The sequence below is a fragment of the Pelodiscus sinensis genome, unplaced genomic scaffold, assembly GCF_049634645.1.
Source record: "Pelodiscus sinensis isolate JC-2024 unplaced genomic scaffold, ASM4963464v1 ctg68, whole genome shotgun sequence".
NCBI classification, from domain to species: domain Eukaryota; kingdom Metazoa; phylum Chordata; order Testudines; family Trionychidae; genus Pelodiscus; species Pelodiscus sinensis.
In genome coordinates, this window is record NW_027466009.1 from 252975 (window position 1) to 279047 (window position 26073).

Genomic DNA, 26073 nt, shown 5'->3' on the forward strand with positions numbered 1-26073 from the left:
CAACCACTAGCCCCCACTTCCTTGCTAGAGCTGGGGTTACAACCTGAGAGTCCTGCCTCTCAGCCCCTGCTCTAACCACAACCCCCCCACTGCCCTGCCAGAGCTGGGGTTACAACCCGAGAGTCCTGTCTCTCAGCCCCTGCTCTAACCACTATCCCCCACTGCCCTGCCAGAGCTGGGGTTACAACCCGAGAGTCCTGCCTCTCAGCCCCTGCTCTAACCACTAGCCCCCACCGCCCTGCCAGAACTGGGGTTACAACCCAGGAGTCCTGCCTCTCAGCCCCTGCTCTAACCACTAGCCCCCACCGCCCTGCCAGAGCTGGGGTTACAACCCAGGAGTCCTGCCTCTCAGCCCCTGCTCTAACCACTAGCCCCCACCGCCCTGCCAGAACTGGGGTTACAACCCAAGAGTCCTGCCTCTCAGCCCCTGCTCTAACCACTAGCCCCCACTGCCCTGCCAGAGCTGGGGTTACAACCCAAGAGTCCTGCCTCCCTGCCCCTGTTCTAACCACTACCCCCCACCGCCCTGCCAGAACTGGGGTTACAGCCCAAGAGTCCTGCCTCTCAGCCCCTGCTCTAACCACTAGCCCCCACTGCCCTGCCAGAACTGGGGTTACAACCCAAGAGTCCTGCCTCTCAGCCCCTGTTCTAACCACTACCCCCCACTGCCCTGCCAGAGCTGGGGTTACAGCCCGAGAGTCCTGCCTCTCAGCCCCTGTTCCAACCACTAGCCCCCACTGCCCTGCCAGAACTGGGGTTACAACCCAAGAGTCCTGCCTCTCAGCCCCTGTTCCAACCACTACCCCCCACCGCCCTGCCAGAACTGGGGTTACAACCCAAGAGTCCTGCCTCCCAGCCCCTGCTCTAACCACTAGCCCCCACCGCCCTGCCAGAACTGGGGTTACAACCCAAGAGTCCTGCCTCCCAGCCCCTGTTCCAACCACTAGCCCCCACCACCCTGCCAGAACTGGGGTTACAACCCAGGTTACAACCCGCCCCCATCCCTCTGCCCTCCCCGCCCAACCCCTGCTCTTTGGTCTCTCTCTTTCCAGCCCTTTGGACTTTGTTTGCTGTAAGCCGAGCGCTCGGGCAGCATCCAGGTGAGACTCAAAAGTGGCCCAGCTGATTAGCAGAGCGCCCCGGCAGGCAACTCATGTTTCAATGGGTGGTGCACATCCCCACACCTTGGTGCATGCCATAAAATTTATTCCACAAACAAAAATCCAATCTTACGTTTTTTCCCATCCAAGTGTGGAATAAATTTCATGGCATGCACCAAGGTGTGTGTGGGGGGGTGCACCACCCATATAAACATGAACTGCCAGCTGGGGTGCTCTGTTAATCACTTGGACTACAAACAGTTTTTCCTCCTGCATTTTCTCCTTAACTCTTCCTTTGCCCCATCTTCTTAACTCCCCTCCCTTGCACCCCCCGCCCCTATGGGAAAAGCGACCTGGAGGCATCACTGCTCTCTCTGCATCCAGATCACTCTCCCTATCTGGGCTCCTCCAGATCCTTCCCCGATGAGGAGGCTAGGAGAAATCACTACCCTTGGCCCATCACCTGGGGGCCCACCCCTAAGGCCAGCCCTGCCTTCTTTTCCACTTCCCAGGCTCCCCCCCATATCGACTTTCGCTCTCCCTCCTTCTCCTAGTCCCACGTTTTCCCCCCCCTGCTTTACCCTCTCCCTTCCAAACAGCCCCCTCCCGTCCCCCCCAGGTGGGAATCAGGCCCCCTCCCAACCGGAAGCAACCGTCTGTCATTCATTCCTACCTCCCGCCAGAGAATCTCAGCTAGCCACTCCGGCCCTCAGACCATATCTGGTGGGTGAGCTAGACCAGAGTGTGTCAACTTTTTTTTTTTTTTTTTTTTAATCAAGTACCCCTTTAAAAAAAAGTTATAAGTACCCACGGCCGGCCCACAACATTTTGGAACCTGAGGCGGGCAGCCCAAATAAAGCCCCCTCCCCCCTCACTTGGGCCAAAACTTTGAAAGGTCTCAATTCTGCCTTCTTCCTGTTCTACTGCTCTCATGGAACTGCTCTGCTACCGACCCCAATAAAGGAGAACTAAGAACGTAAAATGCCTTTCTACACTCTGGGTCCTAGTGCACCCCCCACCTCCCCCCCCACAGACACAGTCTGGCACCCTCATTTCACCTCGTGGTAAGGCCAGCCGATCTTACCGACACCATTTGATTTACCGTGCCGGACGGTGAGCATGGGGGAGAAGGGGTCGGGGGCCATTTTTAGGGGCAGCTTTGCAAGCTGTGGGGGAGGCTTTGTGAGCCGCACTTAAGGGGGGAAGAGCTGCACACGGCTTGCGAGCTGCGGGTTGGCCAGCCCTGGCTTAAATTGTCTAGTCATTGTTTTGCAGGCTTGTGAAATTGAACGGCTGAAAGCTTGCACGAAATAAGAAAGTGGATGAGTAGCTCTGGCGTGTCCTGGTGTCCCTTGGATCTCAAATGAATCAAACCACACGACAGCTGCCCACCCGGGAAACGAAATTCAAATTTTCCCAGGGCTTTTCCTCTGCACCTGGAGCGCAGCCGAGTTGAAAGTGCCGGCCAGAGCAGATCCCTGCGAAACAACCCTGGGGTCACATTATGCTCCAAAACCACTGGTAATTGCAGAAAGGTACAGGTTCCATAGCAGAAACCAAAAAGAAAGTGAAACAATTGTACGATTTGTAGCCAATTTGAAAAAGCTTGCTGAACACTGTGAATTTAAGGAGATGTTCAATGATGCCATACGTGACAGGTTAGTGTGTGGCTTGCACAGTGAAGCTATACGGAGGCGTCTGTTAACATAAGCTCAGCTCACCCTACAGAAGGCCATTGATATTGCGGTCTCCCTGGAACTCGCCACACAGGAGGCACAGTACCTTAGTGCACCCCCTGGGGTACATAAAATATCCCAAGAACCTACTCACAAAACAGTGGGGAGCCAGGAATGTTACCACTGTGGTAAGACAGGTCACCATGCATCAGAATGCTGGTGTAAGAACCTAGTGTGTCGACAGTGTGGAAAAAAAGGACACATTGAGCGTGCCTGCAAACAAAAGAAAAAGAGACCTGTGGCCTGGCGGAACAAAAAGGAAAATCTGCATCCCATCGAGCAGATGCCTGATGATCAAAGTGACACCTTGTCTGAAGAAGAAGCACCATGCTGTGTTTTGTCTTTGAAAGGGGGCTCCCATGAATACTGGGTAACCCCACTGTTGGATGGCAAACCGGTACGCATGGAAGTGGACACTGGTGCAGCAGTTTCATTGGTCTCAGACTCGGTGTATAAGGAAAAGTTGAAGCATCTTCCACTTAAGGCAACAAGGATCATTCTGAAGACATATACAGGAGAAGCAGTACCCCTATTGGGCACTACTGATGTTTAGGTGGAACTAAATGGACAGACTGCAGAATTACCACTGTTTGTGGTGAAAGGCCATTACCCAGCCTTAATGGGGAGATCATGGCTTAGGAAGATCCCACTGGACTGGGCAGAAGTGCAGAAAAAAAAAGTTATTGAGCAAAAAAAAAAAAAAAAAGTTACCTGCCCCTCTAAGGTAACACAGCACACCTCCAACTGCCTTGCGGAACACGGTTTAAGAAACACGGAAGTGGGTCGACTTCCACAGCACGGCATCTGCGCTAAAGGTGACCCTGGCAAGGTCAAATGTACAGCTGCACCTCTCCTACCGTTGTTACTCCTCTCGTTGAGGCAGCGCGTGGGAATCGACGTGAAGCGCCCTTGAGAGTGTCAGAGCCGGTTTTGTGGTGCTGGCTCGTGGCTTAGAAAAATCAAGCGAATGCCGCCACGCTCAACCTACAGGCTGGACCCGCCGCCTGTGCTGACTCAGCAATTCCTCCTGTGGCTGCATCCTGCAGCCCTGACTCAGCACCTCGCTGCTCCCCCTTCCCACATGAACCCTCCCTTCTGCACCTCTCTGACTGGCTCTAGTAGCTGCTGGGTGGGGAAGGGGATGGGGGGACGGGTGAATTCTATTGGGGGTGCAGCCTGAGCAAACGCCTCCTCCCCCCTTCCTGGAACTGCCCCCCAACCAGCCAGGAATCTGGGAGGCAGGACTCCTGGATTCTGGCTCGGGGAGGGAAGCAGGCACTAGTGGTTAGCACAGGGGGCTGGGAGGCAGGGCGCCTGGGTTCTGTTCTGAGCGCTGGTTTATTTGATTCTCACACGTTGAACATCTCCTTGCCGCTAGATCCCACAGCGCAAAGACTCGGTAACAGCGGCTCCTCCTGCAGCAGCACACAACGAAAGGCCGGCGTCCCGTGTGACGGGCAGTCCGGGCATGGGCCCAGGGCCTGCGGCTCACACTGGTGGGTGGGAGAGGCTGGACGTTGGCGGCTTCCCCCTCCTCCAAGTCTCTCCAAACAGACACCAGCTTCTCCTCCCAGTCCAGCTCTCCAGGTGCGGGGCGAACCGCGCAGCCGCAAACGGTCGTCAGGTCACCAACATAGGGGCAGCTTCAGACCCAATTGTGGTCAGTGTCTGGGAAAGAAAAAGAAATGGATATTGGCAGCTGGTCGAGATGCAGCCAGCTCTGGGGGGAGGCGGCTGGGAACAGCTGCCCAGCGAGGGCTCGCCTGGTGGGGAGATGCAGCCAGCTCTGGGGGGAGGCGGCTGGGAACAGCTGCCAAGCGAGGGCTCGCCTGGTGGGGAGATGCAGCCAGCTCTGGGGGGAGGCGGCTGGGAACAGCTGCCCAGCGAGGGCTCGCCTGGTGGGGAGATGCAGCCAGCTCTGGGGGGAGGCGGCTGGGAACAGCTGCCAAGCGAGGGCTCGCCTGGTGGGGAGATGCAGCCAGCTCTGGGAGGAGGCGGCTGGGAACAGCTGCCCAGCGAGGGCTCGCCTGGTGGGGAGATGCAGCCAGCTCTGGGGTGGGTCTCGGCTCCCCCTATGGCGCCTGCTACCGGTAGGACAAGGCGAGGAACCAGCCTGACCTGCGTGGATGCTCTGCAGCATTTCCTGCCAGGCCTCAAAGTGCACCAAGTCCTCGAATTTCTCGAGAGCCGGATCCACAGCCACAAAGTTCTCGTCTTCGACTCCCTCCTCCTCCTCCTCACTACTGGCTGCATCTGAGTCTGACTCCTCGTCTTCCTCGCTTCCATCGTCCTCCTCCGCGCTGTGGCCCTGCTGGTCCTTACGGACTCTACAGAGAGAGAAAACTGTGGGATCTGTGTGTGTGTGTGTGTGTGTGTGTGTGTGTGTGTGTGTGCGCGCGCACACATGTGTGTATACCTACAGATCTCTGTGTGTGTGTGTGTGTATGTGTACCTACAGATCTGTGTGTGTATACATACTTACAGATCTGTATGTGTACATGTACCTACCCATCTGTGTGTGTGTGTGTGTGTGTGTGTGTGTGTGTGTGTACACGTACCTACCGATCTATGGGTGTTTATGGGTACCTGCAGATCTCTGTGTGTGTGTGTGTGTGTTTATAATACATGTACCTACAGATGGGTGTGTGTGTGTACACATACATGTACCTACAGATGTGTGTGTGTGTGTGTGTACACATACATGTACCTACAGATGTGTGTGTGTGTGTGTACACATACATGCTCCTACAGATCTGTGTGTGTACGTCCACACATACCTACACATTTGTGTGTGTGTGTGTGTACACACATACATGTACCTACAGATTTGTGTGTGTGTGTGTGTACACACATACACGTACCTACAGATTTGTGTGTGTACATGTACCTACTAATCTGTGTGTGTACCTACAAAACTCCATGTGCGTGTGTGTATGTGTACCTGCAGTTCTGTGTGTGTGTGTCTCCAGATCTCCGTGTGGGTGTGGTGACTGTGTACAGATCTCTGTGAGGGAAGATGCATGTGTGACTCCATGCATGTGCCAGTAACACAACGAGAGGTGCGTGCACCCAAGGACAGTGGCCTGACAGGAGAAGTGTGGGACACGCACACACTCACCTTCTCATCAGCTCCTTGATGCCCTGGAGAAGAAAGAGACGGGATTATCCTCTGGAACTACCCGCCACAGGACACTCCATGCCCCCTCCTGCTGGGCCCCAATTTCCACCCCCCGCCTCCTCCAGCCTCTATTGTCCCCAGCTGAATGTCCCTGAGATCATACACCATCTGCCACCCCATCCTGCTTCTGCCTCCACTGCCCTGGCCTCTCCCCGTGGACCCAGGAGTCCTGCTCCCACGCCCACTGCACAACTTCCCATCCCGCAGCTGCGCCCTGCGGCACCTCCCGGGCTTGTTCCCATCTCCTTGCCGGTAGAATCCTCTCTCACCCGGAGGAAGGCTACGGGATCTGAAGGGTCCATTTCCACCTGGACCCTGGACAGGGTCTTGCGACGAGAGGCCACCTCTTCGTCCAGCTCCTTCAGCCTCTCCTCCATCTCCTCCCGGTTCTCCTCCTCCAGCCTCATCATGTCCCCCTTCATGTCCTCCTCCTGCTCCCGCAGGATCTGGTGGAGAGCCTCAAACTCCTCGGAGATGTAGCCCAACAGGTCCTGGGCGCAGGTCTGCAGAGGGCGGAGAACAGGAGGTTGAACCCTCACACACCACCCACGGCGCACGTGCTGCTATATCTCTTTCTTGGCGTCTGTTCATTCCACTCCCATTCATCTGAGGAAGTGGGCGTTGCTCCCGAAAGCTCCCGAGTCTCTACATTTTGCTTGGTCTTTAAGGCTGCATCCACCCAACACTGTCGTCTGAAATAAGAGACGCAATTTGAGCTACACAAATTGTGCCTCTTCTTTCAGTGCTATTTCGAAATAGCTTATTTCGTCCTCTGGCGCAGTCTACACAGCACCAAATTCCAAAATAACCCGCTAGTCCGAAACGTCCCTTGCTCCTCATGAAATGAGATCTACCAGGATGTCAGAATTGTGTGCCTGAAATAGCAGGCTTGCTGTTAAGATGCAGGATCGCTATTTTGGGATACTCCGGTATCGCAAAATAGCGCTGCAGTGTAGACATAACCTAAGGTGCCCCAGAAACACTTTTTAAAATTAAAGTTACCAACGAACACAGTTACCCTTCTGAGATTATTTTAAAATTTGGTGCCTCGGTTTCCCCAAGTGTGCGATGGGGAAAGCAGCTTTCCCTTACTTCACAGGGGATTTAGGAGGGTGAAAATATGAAAATGAGCCGGCTGGGGGAAAAAATTGACAACATTTTTTATTTTAACAGAAAGTTTTGAAATAATAGAAACTGTTAGTGAAACAGGATTGGAGATGAAATATCTCCCAACTCAGGAAAAGTTTGGTGGGGAAGGGGAACTCAAGGGCCATGCCCTATTCATGGAGGGACAGTCTGTGGCTCCTAATAATAATAATACCTGGCATTTCTCATCCTCAAATCCTAGTAGACTTTTGCAATTTTCATGCTTCTGCAAATCGCACCTTCTCCTCCCTGATCCGGAGTCTTGCTACTGGCTCTTTGTTAACTAGCGCTGGTCACAAACCAGGTTTGTGGGAAAGGCTGATTTCCAAAGGACGTCAGCATCATGAGCTCAGTCTGACAGGTAGGGAAACTGAGGCATGGGGTGGGGCAGTGGTACGGGGCCGAGCAGCATGGCTAGCCTAGATCGATGTGCATGCTCCAGCCACTAGATGGAGACAGAGCCCACACTGAAAACGAGGGTTCAAGGCTGATGGTATCAAGGGGGGGGGGATTGTGTTACCTCTAGCTCCGCTATGTTCTCCCGCTGGTGGCGCCGGTTATCCCTGGCTGAATTCAGATGCTCCGTGAGGGGAGCCAAAGATGCCGTGAGCTTGTCCTGTGCAGCAGAGGAACCCACCCATCAGCAGGGGCTGAGGGAACAGGATCAGACATGCGGGACCACCCAAGACAGCCTCAAATTCACCGCTGAGATAGGACCAAGCAAACTCCAACCCTTCAGGTGGGTGTGTGTCCGACATGGTCTTAAAATCCTCCGGAAAGAGAGATCTCACCTCTACCCTGGAAGCCTAATCCCAAGTGTAACTCCCCTGCGAATTAGGAAAGTTTTCCTTCATCTCCCCTGCAGCCTGTCCTACGATCAGCAGTGATGGAGAACAAGAGAGCTCCCGGTCCTCGTCATTACCGCCCTCCGCGCACAGCACCCCACTTTTCTCTAGACTTGATCTCCCCCTGCTCTTTTCACCTTCCTCACAAGCGCAGGTTTCTAACCCTTTATCGACTCGCAAGATGCGAGCTGAAGGCGCACAGCATTGTGAGAGCCAGACGCTCCCTCTGCACCCAGCCACAGTGCTGCTCCAGTTCACCCCACAAATTCTAGCGACGCAAGCACTGGGAGCAGAAGTGTCCTCTGCTGGGAGACCAGCTAAGTTACAACAACCTTGTGGCCACTGAGATGAAGGAGGGCCACTCACCAGCCTCGGTTTCCCCTCTCTGCCCTAGAAAGCCCTTTTGAGCCCCTTTTCAGCAGGACGACTACCCGGCCTGTTATTCCCTTTTCAATGCACTTGATTTTTTTTCCCCTCCTTCCCAGGTGTAGGACTTTGCCCTTGACTTTATTGACTCTCTGGTGTTCAGAGCCTTTCTCCAGTGACAAAAGGAAGACTCCTCCCATAAGGAACTGGGGAGTTAAAGGGACGGGAAGCAGAGCTGAGGGGAGAGTCCAAGCGTTTCCCCACCAATCATACCCAGGGGTGGCTTTCCCATGAGGCAAACTGAGGCAGACCCAGAGATGCCAGACTGGGGGGGGGGGAGGGGGGGAGTGCCACCAGGACCCAGAGTGTAGAAAATTGTGCTGCTGCTGGTGCATGTGTAGGTAGCCGAGCAGTCCCATGAGAGCAGAAGAAGAGGAAGAAGGCAGAATTGAGACCTTTCAAAGTTTTGGCCCAAGGGAGGGGAATGGGGGGTGTCATTTGAGCTCCCTGCCTCAGGTGCCAAAATGTTGTGGGCCGGCCCTGATCAAAAGTCTCCCCAAATCCCTTCCCCAGAGCCGAGAGAGAAGCCCAGCATCCTGGCTCCCAGCCATGCCGGCTCTAACCACTGCCCCCCACTCCCCTCGCAGAGATGCTGGCATCCCGGCCTTTACCTGGTATTTCTGGACGGCGTTTGCGACGGGCAGGAAGTCGTGGCCCCGGTGCTGGGGCAGGTCCCGGCAGATCACGCAGACGGGCCCCTCGTCCTGGCAGCAGAAGAGTTTGAGGGGTTCCTGGTGCTCGGGGCAAATGGACCATGTGGTCCTCCCTGATCCCAGCTTGAGCAGCCGGGCTTCCTCAGCCAGACTGCGCAGGGCCCAGTTGGTGGCCACGCTGCGCAGGGCGAAGGGGCGCCGGCATTCAGGGCACAGCCCACGCCGCTGCCCCCGGGGGACGCAGGGCTCCAGGCAGGCAGCGCAGAAGCTGTGCCCGCACTCCAGCATGCGGGGCTCCCGGAACAGGGAGAGGCAGATGGGGCACAGCAGGTCCTCAGCCAGCGTGCGGCAGCCATTTTGATGTAAATGAAACGATGACTATTTAAATCACCGCTTCATTTCCCTTTGCCCATCAGCCTCATCTACATGGCTCCGTCGACGGAGCCACATAGTCTAGACACAGCCTGGCTACGTCTAGACCGGCATGATTTTCCGCAAATGCTTGTAATGGAAAAGTTTTCCGTTAAAAGCATTTGTGGAAAAGAGCATCTAGATTGGCCCGGACGCTTTTCCACAAAAGCACTTTTTGCAGAAAAGCGTCCGTGGCCAATCTAGATGCGCTTTTCTGCAAAAAAGCCCCGATTGCCATTTTCGCGATCAGGGCTTTTTTGCTCAAAACAAATCTGAGCTGTCTACACTGGTCCTTACCCCTTTCTCCAGATCATTTATGAATAAGTTGAAAAGGATTGGTCCCAGGACTGACCCTTGGGGGACACCACTAGTTACCCCTCTCCATTCTGAAAATTTACCATTTATTCCTACCCTTTGTTTCCTTTCTTTTAACCAGTTTGCAATCCAAGAAAGGACCTTCCCTCTTATCCCATGGCAATGTAATTTACACAAGAGCCTTTGGTGAGGGACCTTGTCAAAGGCTTTCTGAAAATCCAAGTATACTATATCTACTGGATCCCCCTTGTCCGCATGTTTGTTAATCCCTTCAAAGAACTCTAATAGATTAGTAAGACAGGATTTCCCTTTACAGAAACCATGTTGACTTTTGTCCAACAAATTATGTTCTTCTACATGCTTCACAATTTTATTCTTTACTATTGTTTCGACTAATTTGCCCGGTACTGAAGTTAGACTTACCGGTCTGTAATTGCCAGGATCGACTCTAGAGCCCTTTTTAAATATTGGTGTCACGTTGGCTACCTTCCAGTCATTAGGTACGGAAGCCGATTTAAAGGATAGGTTACAAACCACAGATAATAGCTCAGCAATTTCCCATTTGAGTTCTTTTAGAACCCTTGGATGAATGCCATCCGGTCCCGGAGATTTGTTAACATTAAGTTTTTCTATTTGTTCCAAAACCTCCTCTAATGACACTTGAATCCGGGACAGTTCCTCAGATTCATTACCCACAAAGGACGGTGCAGATTCAGGAATCTCCCCAACGTCCTCAGCCGTGAAGACTGAAGCAAAGAAATCATTTAGTTTCTCCGCAATGGCTTTATCGTCCTTGATTGCTCCTTTTATAGCTCGATCATCTAGGGGGCCCACAGGCTTTTTAGCAGGCTTCCTGCTTCTAATGTACTTAAAAAACATTTTGTTATTTCTTTTTGAGTTTTTGGCTAGCTGTTCCTCAAAATCTTTTTTTGCTTTTCTTATTACCTGTTTACACCTGCTACATTTTTATTCTATTACAAAACGGTGTGGAATAGGAACACTTAAGAGACAGGTTTTACCCCATTTCTTATATGCTAAGCAGTGGCTACTTTTTTTAAAACATGATTTCCATCTACTTCTGTCTGGACAGAAATTCAATTTAAAATAAACAAACCCAGCATTTAATTTTTGTGTGAAATAAAACTACCTTAAATGTGAAGGACACATAACAAAAAAGTATCCAAACACATTTTGCATCTAAAATTCATTTATTAAACTAAGGCAATATCCATCGTGAATTGAACAGATCGAATCTAGTCATCATCTTCTTCAAGATGTTAGAATGCTCTCATAACCAGTTTTTTACTGAGAGAAGAGGAAAATAAGTTTTTCTGCTTCATCAACTCTCGGTTTTGCAACAGTGAATGAACTAATCATTGGATTGAACTAGCTGAATAAACCAAAGTGACAAAAACATTCCCTTTTCACCTGCAGAAGAAGCTACTGCTGATATAAACGCTGGGTCTGGGTGCTACACAGCAACTTACACTAATGAATGGGTAGAATTTCTTTCAAAGTTGACTGGAGACATGTTCTATTTCATTTTTCAGTTTAATTCATAAGTTATTTAAATAGGTTATGATACATTTTGGCCATAACGATTTTTAATTTAATTGTAAGGTCTATTATTTAAAACAAAGCCTATTTCAATGGGATCACAATTCAAATTTTAATGATGTTCTCCTGCCCCAGACAGGAAGGGACTTGGGGACACGGAAAAACCAGAGTTCCCCTTCCTCAGACAAAGGGGGAGGGAGAATCCCCTGGGTCCCAGGCAGGGGTGAGGTTGTGAGGACACAGCACAAGGGGGCTGGGTTCCTGGGCAGGTGTGTGGGGCGGAGGGTTCAGGGCCCCAAGAGTAGGGGGAGCTCTCGGAGGGAAGTGGGGTCTGATGGGTGAGAGCAGAAGGAATGAGCGCCAGGTCTTCTGGGTTCTTTTCTGGGCTCAGGTTTATTTGAATGTCTCCTTGCCGCCAGATCACACAGTGCAAAGACTCGGTAACAGCGGCTCCTCCTAGAGCAGCCAGCGTCCCATGTGATGGGCAGCCCGGGCATGTTCCCTGAGCCTGCGCCTCACACTGGCGGGTGAGAAAGGCTGGACGTTGGCAGCTTCGCCCTCCCCCAAATCCCTCAATACAGACACCAGCTTCTCCTCCCAATCCAGCTCTCCGAGGGCTGGGAGGACCGCACAGCTGCAGACGGTCGTCAGAGTCACCGACATAGGGGCAGCCTCAGACCCCTTCGTGGTCAGTGGCTGGGAAAGAAAAAGAAATGGATATTGGCAGCTAGCGGAGATGCAGCCAGCTCTGGGGGAGGTGGCTGGGAACAGCTGCCCAGCGAGGGCTCGCCTGGTGGGGAGATGCAGCCAGCTCTGGGGTGGGTCTCAGCTCCCCCCTGGCGCCTGCTACAGGTAGGACAAGGGCGAGGAGCCAGACTGACCTGCATGGATGCTCCGCAGAATTTCCTGCCAGTCCTCAAAGTTCAGCAAGTCCTTGAATTTCTTGAGAGCCGGATCCACAGCCACGACGTCCCCAACCTTGTCCTTGTCCTCATCTCCCTTCTCCTCTCCATTAGCCGTGTCATCATATCCCTCCTCCCCATTAGCTGTGTCGTCATAGCCCTCCTCGTCATCACCATTAGCTGAGTCGTCATATCCCTCCTCGTCATCACCATTAGCTGTGTCGTCATATCCCTCCTCGTCATCACCATTAGCTGTGTCGTCATATCCCTCCTCCCCGTTAGCTGAGTCGTCATATCCCTCCTCCCCGTTAGCTGTGTCGTCATATCCCTCCTCGTCATCACCATTAGCTGTGTCGTCATATCCCTCCTCCTCCTCACCATTAGCCGTGTCGTCATATCCCTCCTCCTCCTCACCATTAGCCATGTCATCATATCCTTCCTCCTCATCATCACCATTAGCCATGTCGTCATATCCCTCCTCCCCATTAGCTGAGTCGTCATATCCCTCCTCGTCATCACCATTAGCTGTGTCGTCATATCCCTCCTCCTCCTCACCATTAGCCATGTCATCATATCCTTCCTCCTCATCATCACCATTAGCCATGTCGTCATATCCCTCCTCCCCATTAGCTGAGTCATCATATCCTTCCTCCTCCTCCTCACCATTAGCCATGTCATCTTATCCCTCCTCCTCCTGACCATTATCCATGTCATTATATCCCTCCTCCTCCTCCTCCTCACCATTATCTATGTCATTATATCCCTCCTCCTCCTCCTCACCATTATCTATGTCATTATATCCCTCCTCCTCCTCCTCACCATTATCTATGTCATTATATCCCTCCTCCTCCTCACCATTAGCCACATCTTCACCTCCCTCCTCCTCCACCTCCTTGCTATTAGCCTCATTGTCAGCTTTCTCTAAGCCATCATCATCATCTTCATCACTTGCAGCATCCTCTTCCTCACCACGGCCATGCTGATCCTTGTGGACTCTACAGAGAGAGAAAACTACTGGATCAGCCAAACTCGTGTGTGTGTGTGTGTGTGTGTGTGTGTGTGTGTACTGATTGGTGCGTCTGTGTATTGATCTCTGCGTCATCGTGCCTCCAGATCTCTGTGTGCCTACCCATCTAGGTGTGTCTACAGGTCTGTGTGTTTGTGTATAGATCTTTGTGTGCAAACCAATGTCTCTCTCTCTCTGTGTGTAACAGAGGGGGGCAGATGTGTATGTGACTTCATCTATGATTGTGTGTGGGTCAGTAACACAAAGAAAGGAATATGCAGTCCAAGAACAATGGCACAAAAGGACAAGTGTGGGGCACACACACTCACCTTCTCATCAGCTTGCTGATGCCCTGGAGGAGAGAAAGAGAGACAGGATTATCCTCTAGAACTACCCGCCACAGGAACACTCTGTCAGGGCTGTTCCCCACTCTGGCACTCTGAGTGGAGAAGGTGAAGAGCTGCAAGAGGGCTTCAAAACCTGCCTCTACAGGCACTGGTTACAAAAACTTTCCCCCAGAATCCTAATACACAGATTTGGGGGAATCGTTGCTACCATAAAGTGCTTATCTATTCCTAAAAATCAGGGGTGAACACTTGAACCCACCCCCAGGGGTACCCCAATCACTTTTGTCCCAAAAGAGCTTGAAAAAGAAAAGAGAAAAACAAGCGGCAGTCTCTGGCAGCTGACCCCTCAGTCACCCACAGGCCTGCAGATACCCACAGACGGACCTTCCAGGACACAAGAATCAAATCCTCACCTTAAAAAAAAGTGACTTTTTATTACAAAACAAAAGATACACTTGAGAAAGCAGGCTTGGTTGCTGGAGGTTACAGAGCAACTGAGAAACACAAATTAAAACAGAGAGAAAAGCCTCAGCACGAGGCTCTTTTTTTTTTTTTTTTTTTTGCTTAACAATTCTGAGGGCTTTCCTCCTCCCCCCCCCCCCCCCCCCTCGACAATTCTGGAAAACTCATCACAAAGAAAAATGACCCTGAATGCGACTGGATTCACTTTTCCTGTTACTTACTTACAATTTTATCTTTGTTCAGTACACTCCCATGCCCCAAATTCCATGGAGGCACGGTAGTCCTGCCTGGGTTTAAATCATTCTCTCTCTCACCTCCTGGCTTATCTCTCCCACACACAAAAAGCAGGCAAGGAACCTATATCCAATTCAAATTTCAACCCTCTGTCTCGATTGGCTCTCCTGGCCCCTGTCCAATACCTTTGCTAGGTACCTGAGTTTAACCCCTTAATCACTGGGTGCTTGTCAGCACTCCTCCAGTCCATTACCCACTCCATGCCCCCTTGGAGATGAGATGCTAGCCCTATGGCTCCGCCCTTTCCCACCCTCCTGCTCAGCCCCAATTCCCACCCCTGCCCCCTCCAACCCTTATTGTCTCCAGCTGCACATTCCTGAGATCATACCTTGCCCACCACCCCATCCTGCTTCTGCCTCTACGGCAGGGTTTCTTAAACTTTTTAAGACCAAGGAACACCAAGCAATAATTTTTTTTTTTTTATGAGGAACACCAAGGATTTTTTGATGAGCACAAAAAAAAAAATGGGGGGGAAAGCTATTGAGGAAAAAAAAAGGTTGCCTGCCCCTTTAAGGGTGGCCATTTTGAATTCTGGTGTTCTCCGCGGCACACCTCCGACTGCCTCGCGGAATACCAGTGTGCCTCGGAACACAGTGTAAGAAACACTGCTCTCCAGCCCAGACCTGTCCCAGTGGACCCAGGAGTCCTGCTCCCACGCCCACTGCACAACCTCCCATCCCGCAGCTGCGCCCTGCGGCAACTCCCAGGCTTGTTCCCATCTCCTTGCCGGGGGAATCCTGTCTCACCCGGAGGAAGGCCACAGGATCTGCCGGGTCTATTTCCGCCTGGACCCTGGACAGGGTCTCGCAACGAGAGGCCACCTCTTCGTCCAGCTCCTTCAGCCTCTCCTCCATCTCCTCCCGGTTCTCCTCCTCCAGGCTCGTCACGGCCTCCTTCATGCCCTCCTCCTGCTCCCGCAGGATCTGGTGGAGAGCCTCAAACTCCTTGGAGATGTAGCCCAAGAGGTCCTGGGCGCAGCTCTGCAGAGGGCGGAGAAACCAACGGGAAGTTCTGACCCCACACACACCACCCCCGGTGCACATGCGGGAGAAAGGCCAATCGGTGCCTCAGTTTCCCCAGTTGTACAGTGGGGAGAACAGCAGTTCCTCACTTCAGAGAGAACGTGGGCAGGGTTGAGACCCACTGACGGAGGGTAGGGAAGGGGACAACTGCCCTGGGGCCTGGTGTTTCAAAGGGCCCCGGAGCTCCCAACTGCTGCTGCCGCTTGTAGGCCAGTGTTGGAGGTTGGCGCCCCAGGTCCCTTGGAATTGCACTAGGCATGGCTTTGGGAGCTGGATCGGGGCCCAGCACTGTGCTCTGGGAGGGAGCTAAGGGCAGACTGAGGCCCCACTCCCCTGGGGTTACAGGGCTTCCCTGCCCCCCTCCCCCATGCACCTCACCGCTGAGCCCGTGGTGGGTTTCGACCTCACTGGTGAGCCGTTACGGCTTCCTGCCATAGCCTGCCTCTGGCACCTCAGCCCCTCCCTCTGCCCTCCTCCTGCACCCCTACTAACCCACATAACCCAGACCCCCTGCACTCCTGCTCCAGCCTCCAGACACCTTTTCAGGCCCTGCACCCCTCATACAGGTCTCAACCCCCTCCCAGACCTTGCACCTCCTCCCACACCTCTCTCCTCCAGGTCAGAACCCCCTCCCAGACTCTGCACCCCAGTCTTCTGCTCCAGTTCACGGTCCCCTCATTCACCCAAACACTCTCCCAGACCCTACACCCCTCCTGCTCCCCAGTCCCTTATCCCAAAATCCCTTCTACACCAACCTCCATCCCAGACACTGCATCTCCTCCATTCCTATCCCAGAAGGAGCGCAGCCCTCAACCACTTTCCAAAACTTTGGAGTGGTCTCCCCATCAAAAAAAGCTGCTTGCCTCATTCCACCAGCACGCCGCTCAGAAACGCAGCTGCGGGGCGGTTTCAGTTTGAAAAAGTCTGAGCCCAGAAGGGAGAGAGGAAGGCTTTTAGGAGCTGCTCCCGCCCCCAGCACAATCCTATTGGCCAGTTTCTGGTTTCAATAACAGGCAGCCACGAAGCACCATGCCTCCTCCCCGGGGCTCCTAGTGTTTCACCGAGCATGTGGCCGCAGCCTTTTTGGGGGCAGGGCAGGCAGGGAGGCTAGTTTAGGAACATGCCAGGCTGCTGGCTGGTAAGTCTCCTGGCCAGAGCCTGCCTCTAGAACCCCAGCCCCTCCCTCCTCAACCCTGTACCCCCAACTCCACATACCCAAATCCTCAGTCCCCCTCCTGCGCCCATACCTCCTCCCAGATCTGGCACCCCAATCTCCTGCCCCAGATCACAGTCCCCTCCTGCCCTAGGTCACATCCCAAACCCCAGCACCTCAGTCCCCTTCCCTAGGTCACATCAGAAACCCAAGCCCCCCCAAGTCCCCTGCCCTGGGTCACATCCCAAACCCCAGCCCCCTGCCCTAGGTCACATCCCAAGCCCCAGCACCCCAGTCCCCTGCCCTGGGTCACATCCCAAACCCCAGCCCCCCAGTCCTGTGCCCTGGGTCACATCCCAAACCCCAGCCCCCCAGTCCTGTGCCCTGGGTCACATCCCAAACCCCAGCCCCCCAGTCCCCTGCCCTGGGTCACATCCCAAACCCCAGCCCCCCAGTCCCCTGCCCTGGGTCACATCCCAAACCCCAGCCCCCCAGTCCCCTGCCCTGGGTCACATCCCAAACCCCAGCCCCCCAGTCCCCTGCCCTGGGTCACATCCCAAACCCCTTCCCCCCAGTCCCCTGCCCTGGGTCACATCCCAAACCCCAGCCCCCCCAGTCCCCTGCCCTGGGTCACATCCCAAACCCCAGCCCCCCAGTCCTCTGCCCTAGCTCACATCCCAAACCCCAGCCCCCTGCCCTGGGTCACATCCCAAACCCCAGCACCCCAATCCCCTGCCCTAAGTCACAATCCAACTCCCTGCACCCCAGGTCACAACCGCCTCCTTCACCCAAACTCCCTCCCAGACCCCAGTCTCCCTCCTGCACCCCAGTTCCTTCCCCCAAGCTCCCCTCTACACCCAACCTCCATCTCAGACCCTGCACCTCCTCCATTCATATCATAGAAGAGCGTAACCCTCAACCACTCTCCAAGTTCTTAGAACAGCCCCCCATCAAAAATTATTGCCCACCCCTGTGCTGGGGTATGGGGCATCGCTCACCTAGACCAATGTGCAAGGTCCAGCCACTAGATGGAGACAGAGCCCACACTGAAAACAAGGGTTCAAGGCTGACCCCATCTTCAGGCGGTACCAGGGGGAAGTGTTTCGGTTACCTCCAGCTCCGCGAGGTTCTCCTGCTGGCGGCGTTGGACCTCCCTGGCTGAATTCAGATGCTCCGTCAGGGGAGCCAGAGATGCCGTGAGCTTGTCCTGTGCAGCAGAGAAACCCACCCATCAGCAGGGGCTGAGGGACCAGAATCGGACATGCAGGATCGCCAAAGAATCCGCCCCTTGCACTGAGACAGGACCAAGTAAACCCTGGTCCTTCAGATGGGGTGTTTGTCCGACATGGTCTTAAAATCCACCGGAGAGGGAGACCCCACACCGTTCCCTGCAAGCCTGGCCCCGAGCGTAACTCCTTTACGGGGGAAAGTTTTTCCTAAAACCGAACCTATTTCTCCCGCGCTGCTGCTGAAGCCTTGTCCGTCCTTAGCCACCTTCCGCGAAAGTAGAGATCCGCTGATCCAAACCATGCTCGTGGTTTTTTAACCTCTTCTCAGAGGGCAGGTTTTCTGAGCGTTTGATCGGTTTCGGTGGCTCTCCTCTGCGCTCTCTCCAGTTTGGCCCTATCTTTCCTCACGGGCAGCTTCCAGACCTGGCCCCAGGGCTCCAGCAGAGTGGGACAATGACCCATGCTCCTTTGCAGCAACACAACACCCCTCCCCCCTCCGCTCCCCCAGCCTATCGTTCCTGGCGTTGTCGTCACACGTTGGATTTTTCCTTGCCAAGTGTAGTCCTTTGCTCGCACCTTTATTGAATTGCTTCTTGGTGTCAAATTAACTCTCCAGTTACAAAATGAGGAGTCCTCCCCAAAAAAACGGCCAACCGGTGGGCAAATGAGACAGGAGCAGGGGACAGAGTTCAAGAGTGTCCCTCAATTTTACAATAAATAGACCCCAAATTTCCCTCTCCACACCAGGTATCCTAACTCCCAGCCCTCCAATCCGAACTCTAGACCTACTCGTGTCCCAGAGAACCAAGGAGTTCTAGCTTCGGACACGCCCCTCCCCAAAGCTAACCACTAGACCTCACTCCCCTCCCAGGGAACCCAGCCCTGACCTGGTATTGCTGGACGGCGTTTTTGATGGGCAGGAAGTCGTGGCCCCGGTGCTGGGGCAGGTCCCGGCAGATCACACAGACGGGCCCCTTGTCCTGGCTGCAGAAGAGTTTGAGGGGCTCCTCGTGCTCCGCACAGAAGTACCAGCGCCCGCCCCCGCCCGCTGGGTCCCCGTCGTCCAGCTTGAGCAGCCGGGCTTTCTCTGCCAGGCTACGCAGGGCCCAGTTGGTGGCCACGCTGCTCAGAGCAAAACAACACCGGCATTCAGGGCACAGCCCGTGCTGCTGCCCCACAGGGACGCAGGGCTCCAGGCAGGTGGCACAGAAGCTGTGCCCGCACTCCAACACACGGGGCTCCCGGAACAGGGAGAGGCAGATGGGGCACAGCAGGTCCTCGGTGAAACCGGAGACTTCCCTGACCGACGCCATCCCAGCCCTGTACCCGAAGACGGCTGGAGAGACAGGCACTGGCTTTTGCTTTCATTTTCCCACACACATATACACTCACGCCCTGCTGAAGGAAAGGAAAAGGCAGCAGCTGCCTATCACAGGGATGGCCAACCTGTTAAAGGCAAAGAGCCACAATAGTTGGGGACCTAGCGCAAAGAGCTGGAAGAAGTAGAGAACAAAAAAAAAAAAAAAAAAAAAAAAGGACGCTGCTTCTTTAAGCACATCTCCAGGTGGCTTTTCGGCCACATCAGGCTCCCGTCGGCCAGTGCTATCTTACCAGCACCATTTTACTTTGCCGCACTGGACGGTGAGCAAAGGGTAACAGGAGCCGGAGTCCATTTTTAGGGGGTGCAAGGGCGGCTTCGTGAGCCATGGGGGAGGCTCCGTGAGCTGCACTTGAAAGGGGGGGAAGAGCCGCATGCGGCTCGCGAGCCGTGAGTTGGCCAGCCCTGGCCTATTGAGTTCCTGTGGCTGTCTAAAGCTCAGCTTGTTTGCATGAGTCATAGGCAATACCCAGATCTGGGGTTAGAATCTGGGAGTCTTGCCTCCCCGTCTCTCATCCCCTCTAATCTCTAAACCCCAGGAGCAAGGAACACTGGGAGGGGTCATCACTTGCCAAAAAACAAGTTTGCTCAGGGTGCCATTTTCCTAAAGTCGTGTGGTACAGAAGTCTCAATTGTAACATGTCAAAAACGAGTTACCTTTCTCAACATCGTGTGTATACACCACAGTCAACAAAAGTTGTGAAATCGAGGGCTGTGTCTAGACTGCATCCTTTTTCCGTAAAAGGGATGCAAATTAGACACATCGCAATTGCAAATGAAGCGGGGATTTATAGCCCCACCGCTTCATTTGCATAAACATGGCTGCTGCTTTTTTCTGGCTCGGAGCTTTGCCGGAAAAACGCGCCAGTCTAGACGCGGATCTTTTGGAAAATAAAGCCTTTTCTGAAAGATCCCTTATTCCTTATTTATAACTTAATTCTCACAACTTTTGATAAGGGAAAGCAACCTCAAAGAGACGTGTGTAGAAAATGCAAAGCTTTTATTCACCACATGAAAAGAAACAACTAAAAACCAACAAAAATCTATATATTAGTGTAAAAATCTTTTTTTCCTCTACTCGCCAAATATGTACAAATCCCATTTCCAAATAATAATAGTTAAAAAAAAAAAAAAAAAAAAAGAAGAAACTACCAAGATTAGCAAGGAGGAACAATATGAATAAAAAGCATTTGACAGGGTTGTGTGTGGGTGGAGAGAGACAAAAACATACACATCCGAATCATTAAATCTATATCACAGTTATCAATATTTACTCCTCAGAAACAAAAATATGACTCTAAGGCTTTCGAAAAAAGTTTAAGGAAATGTAGTGCCCAAAAGCGCATCCGTTTCCATGAGCACTTCCCTCACCTTCACCCCCTTTGAGACGCTCAGTTCAAGACTCTGTTACAGTGATGTGCGATTTCACACCTCAAAAGGCACTTGATTTTCCGAGAAGGCCCTTTACAGTGTCCCCAGCTGTTTTTCCTTCCCTCTACAAGAATTAATGCACCTAAAACACGAGTCACCGGTGAACCTCTTGCTACCCCCAGGCCCTGCAGTACGGTATCTACAATCCTTTGCTCCACGTCTCAGGAGGAAAGAAAACTTAAGTTACACACAATGAGGCCTGGATCCCAGAAGTAGCCACATGGACGTTGACTGGCACCGGCTGGTGATCTGGCCACGTTGGAACGAACAGTGTCTCTCGCTGGATTAGGGCAGACCACCCAACCGCCTTACACCTCCCTCCTCTGAAGGTGGTCTTGTTGCCTGCAGGCTATTTCATTGTTATCCCGTACCTTCACCCCACCCCACCCCTCCCGTCCCCCCGTCCATGTCAGTAGCAACTTGTATATCCAGTGTTCAGCTCAGCCTAGTGCCATGAGACCACGGCGCTAGTTTTTCCCCAGTGTTAGTCCAGTCCAAGTGAAATTAAACTAATACAGACGCCCGATCCCCAAAGCCAGTTCTGCGTCTGCCCCTTTGGGGTCAGCCCCATGGCCGGGCGGCAGCGGGGAGAAAAGAAACACCGGCCAGAGGATGCGGAGGGGAAGAGTGGAAGAGAGAGAATGGAAGGAAAAAGATGAGTAACGAGGAAGTAAGTATAGATGGGGAGAAAGAGAGAGAAGGGGACGGAGGCATACAGAAGGGATGAGAGAGAGAGTGTGAAAAAGGATGAACAGAGAGAAGAAGAAATAGATGGATAGAAAGGGTCAGGAATGCTTGGAGAGAGACGTGAGCGAGCCGGCCAGGGATGGACAGACAGAGGTAGAATCCAGACGCAAGGACAGATGCCCCTTAAGACGCCCCCATAAAGAAGCTTCCAGTTCCCGGGTCCAGGTCCCCGCCGGCACTCCGGCACAAGGGCCCCGCAGCTGGGGAGACGCAGAAGAGATGCCGGCACCCGGGGGTCCATGTGGTCTCCTTGCCCCCTGCTCTGGGCGGCTCACACCATGTTGAGGGCATCCTCAGACAGGAAGCGGTGGATGTGCTGGAAGGAGGGACGGTCCTTGGAGTCGCGGGTCCAGCAGCGTAGCATCACCTCGTAGAGAGCCAGGGGGCAGGCCGGGGGCCGGGCCAGGTATACCTGGGGGGGGAGGGCAGAGAGGGGGCAGTGAGGGCCCAGCCCATAAACCAGCTGGCCAGCCCACCCTGTGAGACGTGCCCCCCAGGTAGTCACCCACACAGAAGTTGCGGGCAAGAAATGGAGACTCCACCAGACAGACGCTTTGATCCTCGCATGCACCGGGGGCTGCTTTGTCTGCACCCCCACAGCGGGAGTGGGTGAGCTCCTTACGGCGAGGAGAAGGGTGTAAAATAACAGACAACGGCCCCTGCATGGCCTCTCCTCCCTCTCGACACTCGGACAGTCAGAGAGAAGCTATACTGCACTGCGAGGGGGAGAAGGAGGGAGAGCGATCGAATGAGCTTGCTGAGAGCTTTTTGGGTGGAAAAAAAATTTTCCCCGCCCCACTTTCAAATCCGATTTAGCTTAAGAACATGAGCACAGCCAGACGGGATCAGACCAAAGGTCCATCTGGCCCAGTGTCCTCTCTGCCCACAGGGAGTGAAAAGACCAGGTGCCCCACAGGGAGTGAAAAGAATAGGGAGTCATTTCCAGCTCCTGGCAAACAGACCTGCGGACACCATCTCTGACCATCCTGGCTAATAGTCACTGATGGACCTAACCTCCATGAATGTATCTAGCTCCCTTTGGAACCCTATTAAAAGTCCGGGTCTTCACAACCTCCTCTGGCAAGGAGTTCCGCAGGTTTTCTGGGAAGAAAAACTTCCTTTTGGTTGTTTTAAAACCAGCCAGCTACTAATTTCATTTGGGGACTCCTAGTTCTTTTGGTATGGGAAGAAGCAAATAAAGTCAAGCTTAGCAACCAGCTTTTGCAGGGCGGGGAAGGGAGTGAGTTTTTATATCTTTGTAACCAATTCTGACCTCTACACCTTTGGCACTTAAAAAAAATCGATCCTCCTCCTCTCATTAACCAACTTGGGCTTAGTGTTTTATCTAAGCCCGTGTTGCCGCTCGAGACCACACAGGCTGGGGCATTTCCATAACCCTGTGATGGAATGGCAGACTAATTTAACGAGCTTACACCGGGCCTGGGGGGAGGACTTGCAGGCGTCTCGCGGGGTACGGCTCACGCGTGGTGGGAGAGCATTCGCGCGGCTGGCAGGGGGCTTAAGGCAGAGAACTAAGGGGTACAGCGATTCCACAGTCCAGGGTGCGCCAGGCCCCTGCCCCACGGAGCCTGCCAGGCTGGGGGGAGGCGGGAGGGGACCGGTACCTGCTCGCCCTGGTCCCGGAAGAACTGCCCAGCGTTCTCGATAACCTGCTCGTCGGTGAGCTGGCTGTAGGGCTGCTCTTGGCACAGCATCAGCACCTCCCAGAGCGTCACCCCGAAGGCCCAGACGTCGCTGGCCGTGGTGAACTTCCCCTGCGGTGGAGGGCGGGGGACAGAGAGGGGAAGGGAGAAGCCCAAGTCAGAGCCCTGCTGCCCGCCCCGCTCCTCCTGCCCCCCTCCCGCCCTGTCTGGCCCTCCCTCTGTCCACCTGCCCCCCCCCCCCACACACACCTCCCCTACTCCTCCCCAGAGCCATGAGTGCAACGCATGGTTGGGGGGACCTGGGACCTCCCCACCCCAGGCCTCCGCCTTCCACTGAGCCCAGAGGTTTTCCCACAGTGGGGCCCTTCCCCTGCCCTAGCCGGCACCCCACAGTTTGACCACAGTGGCCTTCCTGCCAAGAGCGGGCTACCCCATTGACTCCGCCTTCTCCCGGCCTTGCCTCCCCGAACACAAGGGGGGGGTCTCACCATGAGGATACACTCCCTGGACATCCAATGGTTGGGTAGCATGGCCTGCCCCTAGATGTGGTAGTAGTCCGCCACTAGCCCCGCCCCTTTCACCAAGCTCCGCCCCTCTCACCTAAGCCCCGCCCCCAGGGGGGTCTCACCATGAGGATGCACTCCCAGGCCATCCAGCGGATGGGCAGCACGGCGCGCCCCTGGATGCGGTAGTAATCCCCCGAGTAGAGGTTGCGGCTCATGCCGAAATCGGCGATCTTAATGGTGAAGCCCTCGCCCACCAGGCAATTGCGCGTGGCCCAGGTCCCGGTGCACAAAGTTGAGAGAGGCCAGGAACTTCATCCCGAGGCGACCTGGGCTGCCACGTGGACCAGTGTGGGGTAGCTGCACGCAGCGGGAGAGGGTGTCAGAGATACTCCCAGCATGCACCAAGGCATCAGAAGGAAGGGATCAGATATTCCCAGCATGCACTGGGGCAGCTGAGCAGAGGAGGAGATGCTGGAGAGATTCCCAGCATGCACTGGGGCAGCTGAGCAGAGGAGGAGATGCTAGAGATATTCCCAGCATGCACTGGGGCACTGGAACATCAGATATTCCCAGCATGCACTGGGGCAGCTGAGCAGAGGAGGAGATGCTGGAGAGATTCCCAGCATGCACTGGGGCAGCTGAGCAGAGGAGGAGATGCTGGAGATATTCCCAGCATGCACCGGGGCATTGGAACATCAGATATTCCCAGCATGCACTGGGGCAGCTGAGCAGAGGAGGGGGAGGGATGTCAGAAATATTCCCAGCATCCACTGGGGCTCCTGGCTCCCATTTCTGGAGTCCCTCCGGGGTCTCCCTCCTTGACGGTCCCAGCGTGCGGGGGGGGTACCTGATGGTGGGGGCGTCGCTGGTGCTGCCCCCCAGCTTGTCCTCCAGCTCATGGCTGCTGAGGAACTGGTTGAGGTCCCCGTTCTCCATGTACTCGGTGATCATGCACAGGGGATCGTCCCGCACACACACGCCCAGCAGCCGCACGATGTTGGGGTCCCTCAGCCGCGACATGATCTTCACCTCCTTCAGGAAGTCATTCCTTCGGGGAGAGGGGAGAAAGGTCTTATCAGCACCCCCTGGGGCATGCACGAGGGAAGCACGCGCATCCCCTCGTGCAACACTCTGGTGTTGCACAAGCATCCCTGTTGCACACTCACAGCCCAAAGGGGCACAGGCTACCTTCTCATGCCCTCACAGCAAACAAGGCACGGTGAAACAACCAGCTGCCTTGTGCAAAGGAAGGTCTCTGGTGACACACTTGTCTCGCCTGGTGCACCAGCATGTTCTGAGCTTGCTCGCACTTTCCCTTCCTGTGCACTTACAATGGACGGTCCAGGCTGGGACAAGCCTCCACCCCATGCAATGGGATGTTCCATGTTTGCACGAGTGCCCCTCCTCCCATGCACACTTACAATAGAAACCTCCTTCTTGTGCATTCGGACGTGCCATGTTTGCACACGTGCCCCTCCTCGTGCACTCACAAGGGACGGTGGCGGTCTCACAAGGAACTCTCCACATGCAGCAGGAGGTGAACGTTTTCCACTTTTTCTCCCCCCCCCCCCCCCACGTGCAATGAGATGTTCCACATTTGCACAAGGCCCCCGTCCTTCCCCCGTGAACTCACCTGGCATTCTTAGTGGCATCGGAGCGCAGGATATTTCACAGCCACCAGCAGGGGGCGCCCCTTGCGCACGTGAATGGGAACTCCAAGTTGGGCAGGTCCTGAGGGCTTTCCACCTCACAGAGATGCACCTGGGGACAGGGGAGGATGGGCCAGAGAGCAACAGGCCATCAGCACCCTCAGGGTCAGGCGCTAATATACCTTCCCCTGGATTAAGTATGACCTCCTGGATCCTTCCACCCATAAAATAGTTCCTCCCATCTCCTCAGAGCAGAAAAAGGAGTATGAACAGTGGGAAGGAGGGGGATGGGGAAACAGGGGTAGGAAGGTGTGGAGGGGAAAATCAGGTGAGAGAGAGAGAGAGAGAGAGAGAGAGAGAAGGAGAGAGAGAGAGAGAGAGAGAGAGAGAGAGAGAAGAAAGAAAGAAAGAAAGAAAGAAAGAAAGAAAGAAAGAAGAAAGAAAGATGGATGATTGGAGGGAGAACAGAATGAATAGAAAGAGGAATAAAAGAAGGAGAAAGGAAAAGAATAAAAGAATTTATCTTCTATACATTTAAAAAGTTTGTCTGTTGACCAAGAACTCTTCTTATATGGCAAGAGCCAGCATCATCAAATTCAGCACACAACTTCCTCTCATTATAATTTAAAGCAAAGTTGTACCAGGACAACAGGATGTGTCTGGAATGGGATTGGTTCTCATCCAACTAACCAGAAAAGAGAGAATCACCAACTCCCTGGGGGGTATGTCTACACTACCCCGCTAGTTCGAACTAGCGGGGTAATGTATGCATACCGCACTTGCTAATGAAGCCCGGATTTGAATTTCCCGGGCTTCATTAGCATAGCGGGAGCCGCCATTTTTAAATCCCCGCTGCTTCGAACCCCGTGTAGCGCGGCTACACGGGGCTCGAACTAGGTAGTTCGGACTAGGGTCC

At 53.9% G+C, this 26073-nt stretch overlaps 3 protein-coding genes across 4 annotated transcripts in view; all 3 read right to left on the reverse strand.

Annotated features, from left to right (window-relative positions):
* Nucleotides 1-3953: 3953 nt before the first annotated feature.
* Nucleotides 3954-19127, reverse strand: LOC112545646 (nuclear factor 7, brain-like). 2 transcript variants are annotated; one of them, XM_075918125.1, is made up of 6 exons: nt 18670-19127; nt 17665-17760; nt 15125-15358; nt 5955-5977; nt 4955-5163; nt 3954-4504 (listed from the first exon to the last, which is right to left on the reverse strand). In XM_075918125.1, exons 1-6 carry the CDS (start codon nt 19093-19095, stop codon nt 4482-4484), a joined length of 1011 nt encoding a protein of 336 aa, XP_075774240.1. In that variant the 5' UTR covers nt 19096-19127; the 3' UTR covers nt 3954-4481. The 2 variants fall into 2 exon arrangements, with proteins under 2 accessions (XP_075774240.1, XP_075774241.1); XM_075918126.1 differs by lacking the exons at nt 15125-15358; nt 17665-17760; nt 18670-19127 and adding exons at nt 6284-6517; nt 7681-7776; nt 9043-9648.
* On the reverse strand, nt 10262-12942 carry LOC142825922 (uncharacterized). Its single transcript, XM_075918129.1, has 2 exons — nt 12249-12942; nt 10262-12063 (listed from the first exon to the last, which is right to left on the reverse strand). Exons 1-2 carry the CDS (start codon nt 12940-12942, stop codon nt 12041-12043), a joined length of 717 nt encoding a protein of 238 aa, XP_075774244.1. The 3' UTR covers nt 10262-12040.
* A 1016-nt stretch (nt 19128-20143) lies between the features above and the next one.
* Nucleotides 20144-26073, reverse strand: part of DDR1 (discoidin domain receptor tyrosine kinase 1) — a 32206-nt gene continuing 26276 nt past the window's right edge. Inside the window, 7 exon segments of the mRNA XM_075918101.1 lie at nt 20144-21750; nt 22964-23113; nt 23631-23780; nt 23782-23828; nt 23831-23865; nt 24356-24556; nt 25142-25269. Coding sequence (XP_075774216.1) covers nt 21610-21750; nt 22964-23113; nt 23631-23780; nt 23782-23828; nt 23831-23865; nt 24356-24556; nt 25142-25269 — 852 coding nt within the window. The 3' untranslated portion in view covers nt 20144-21609.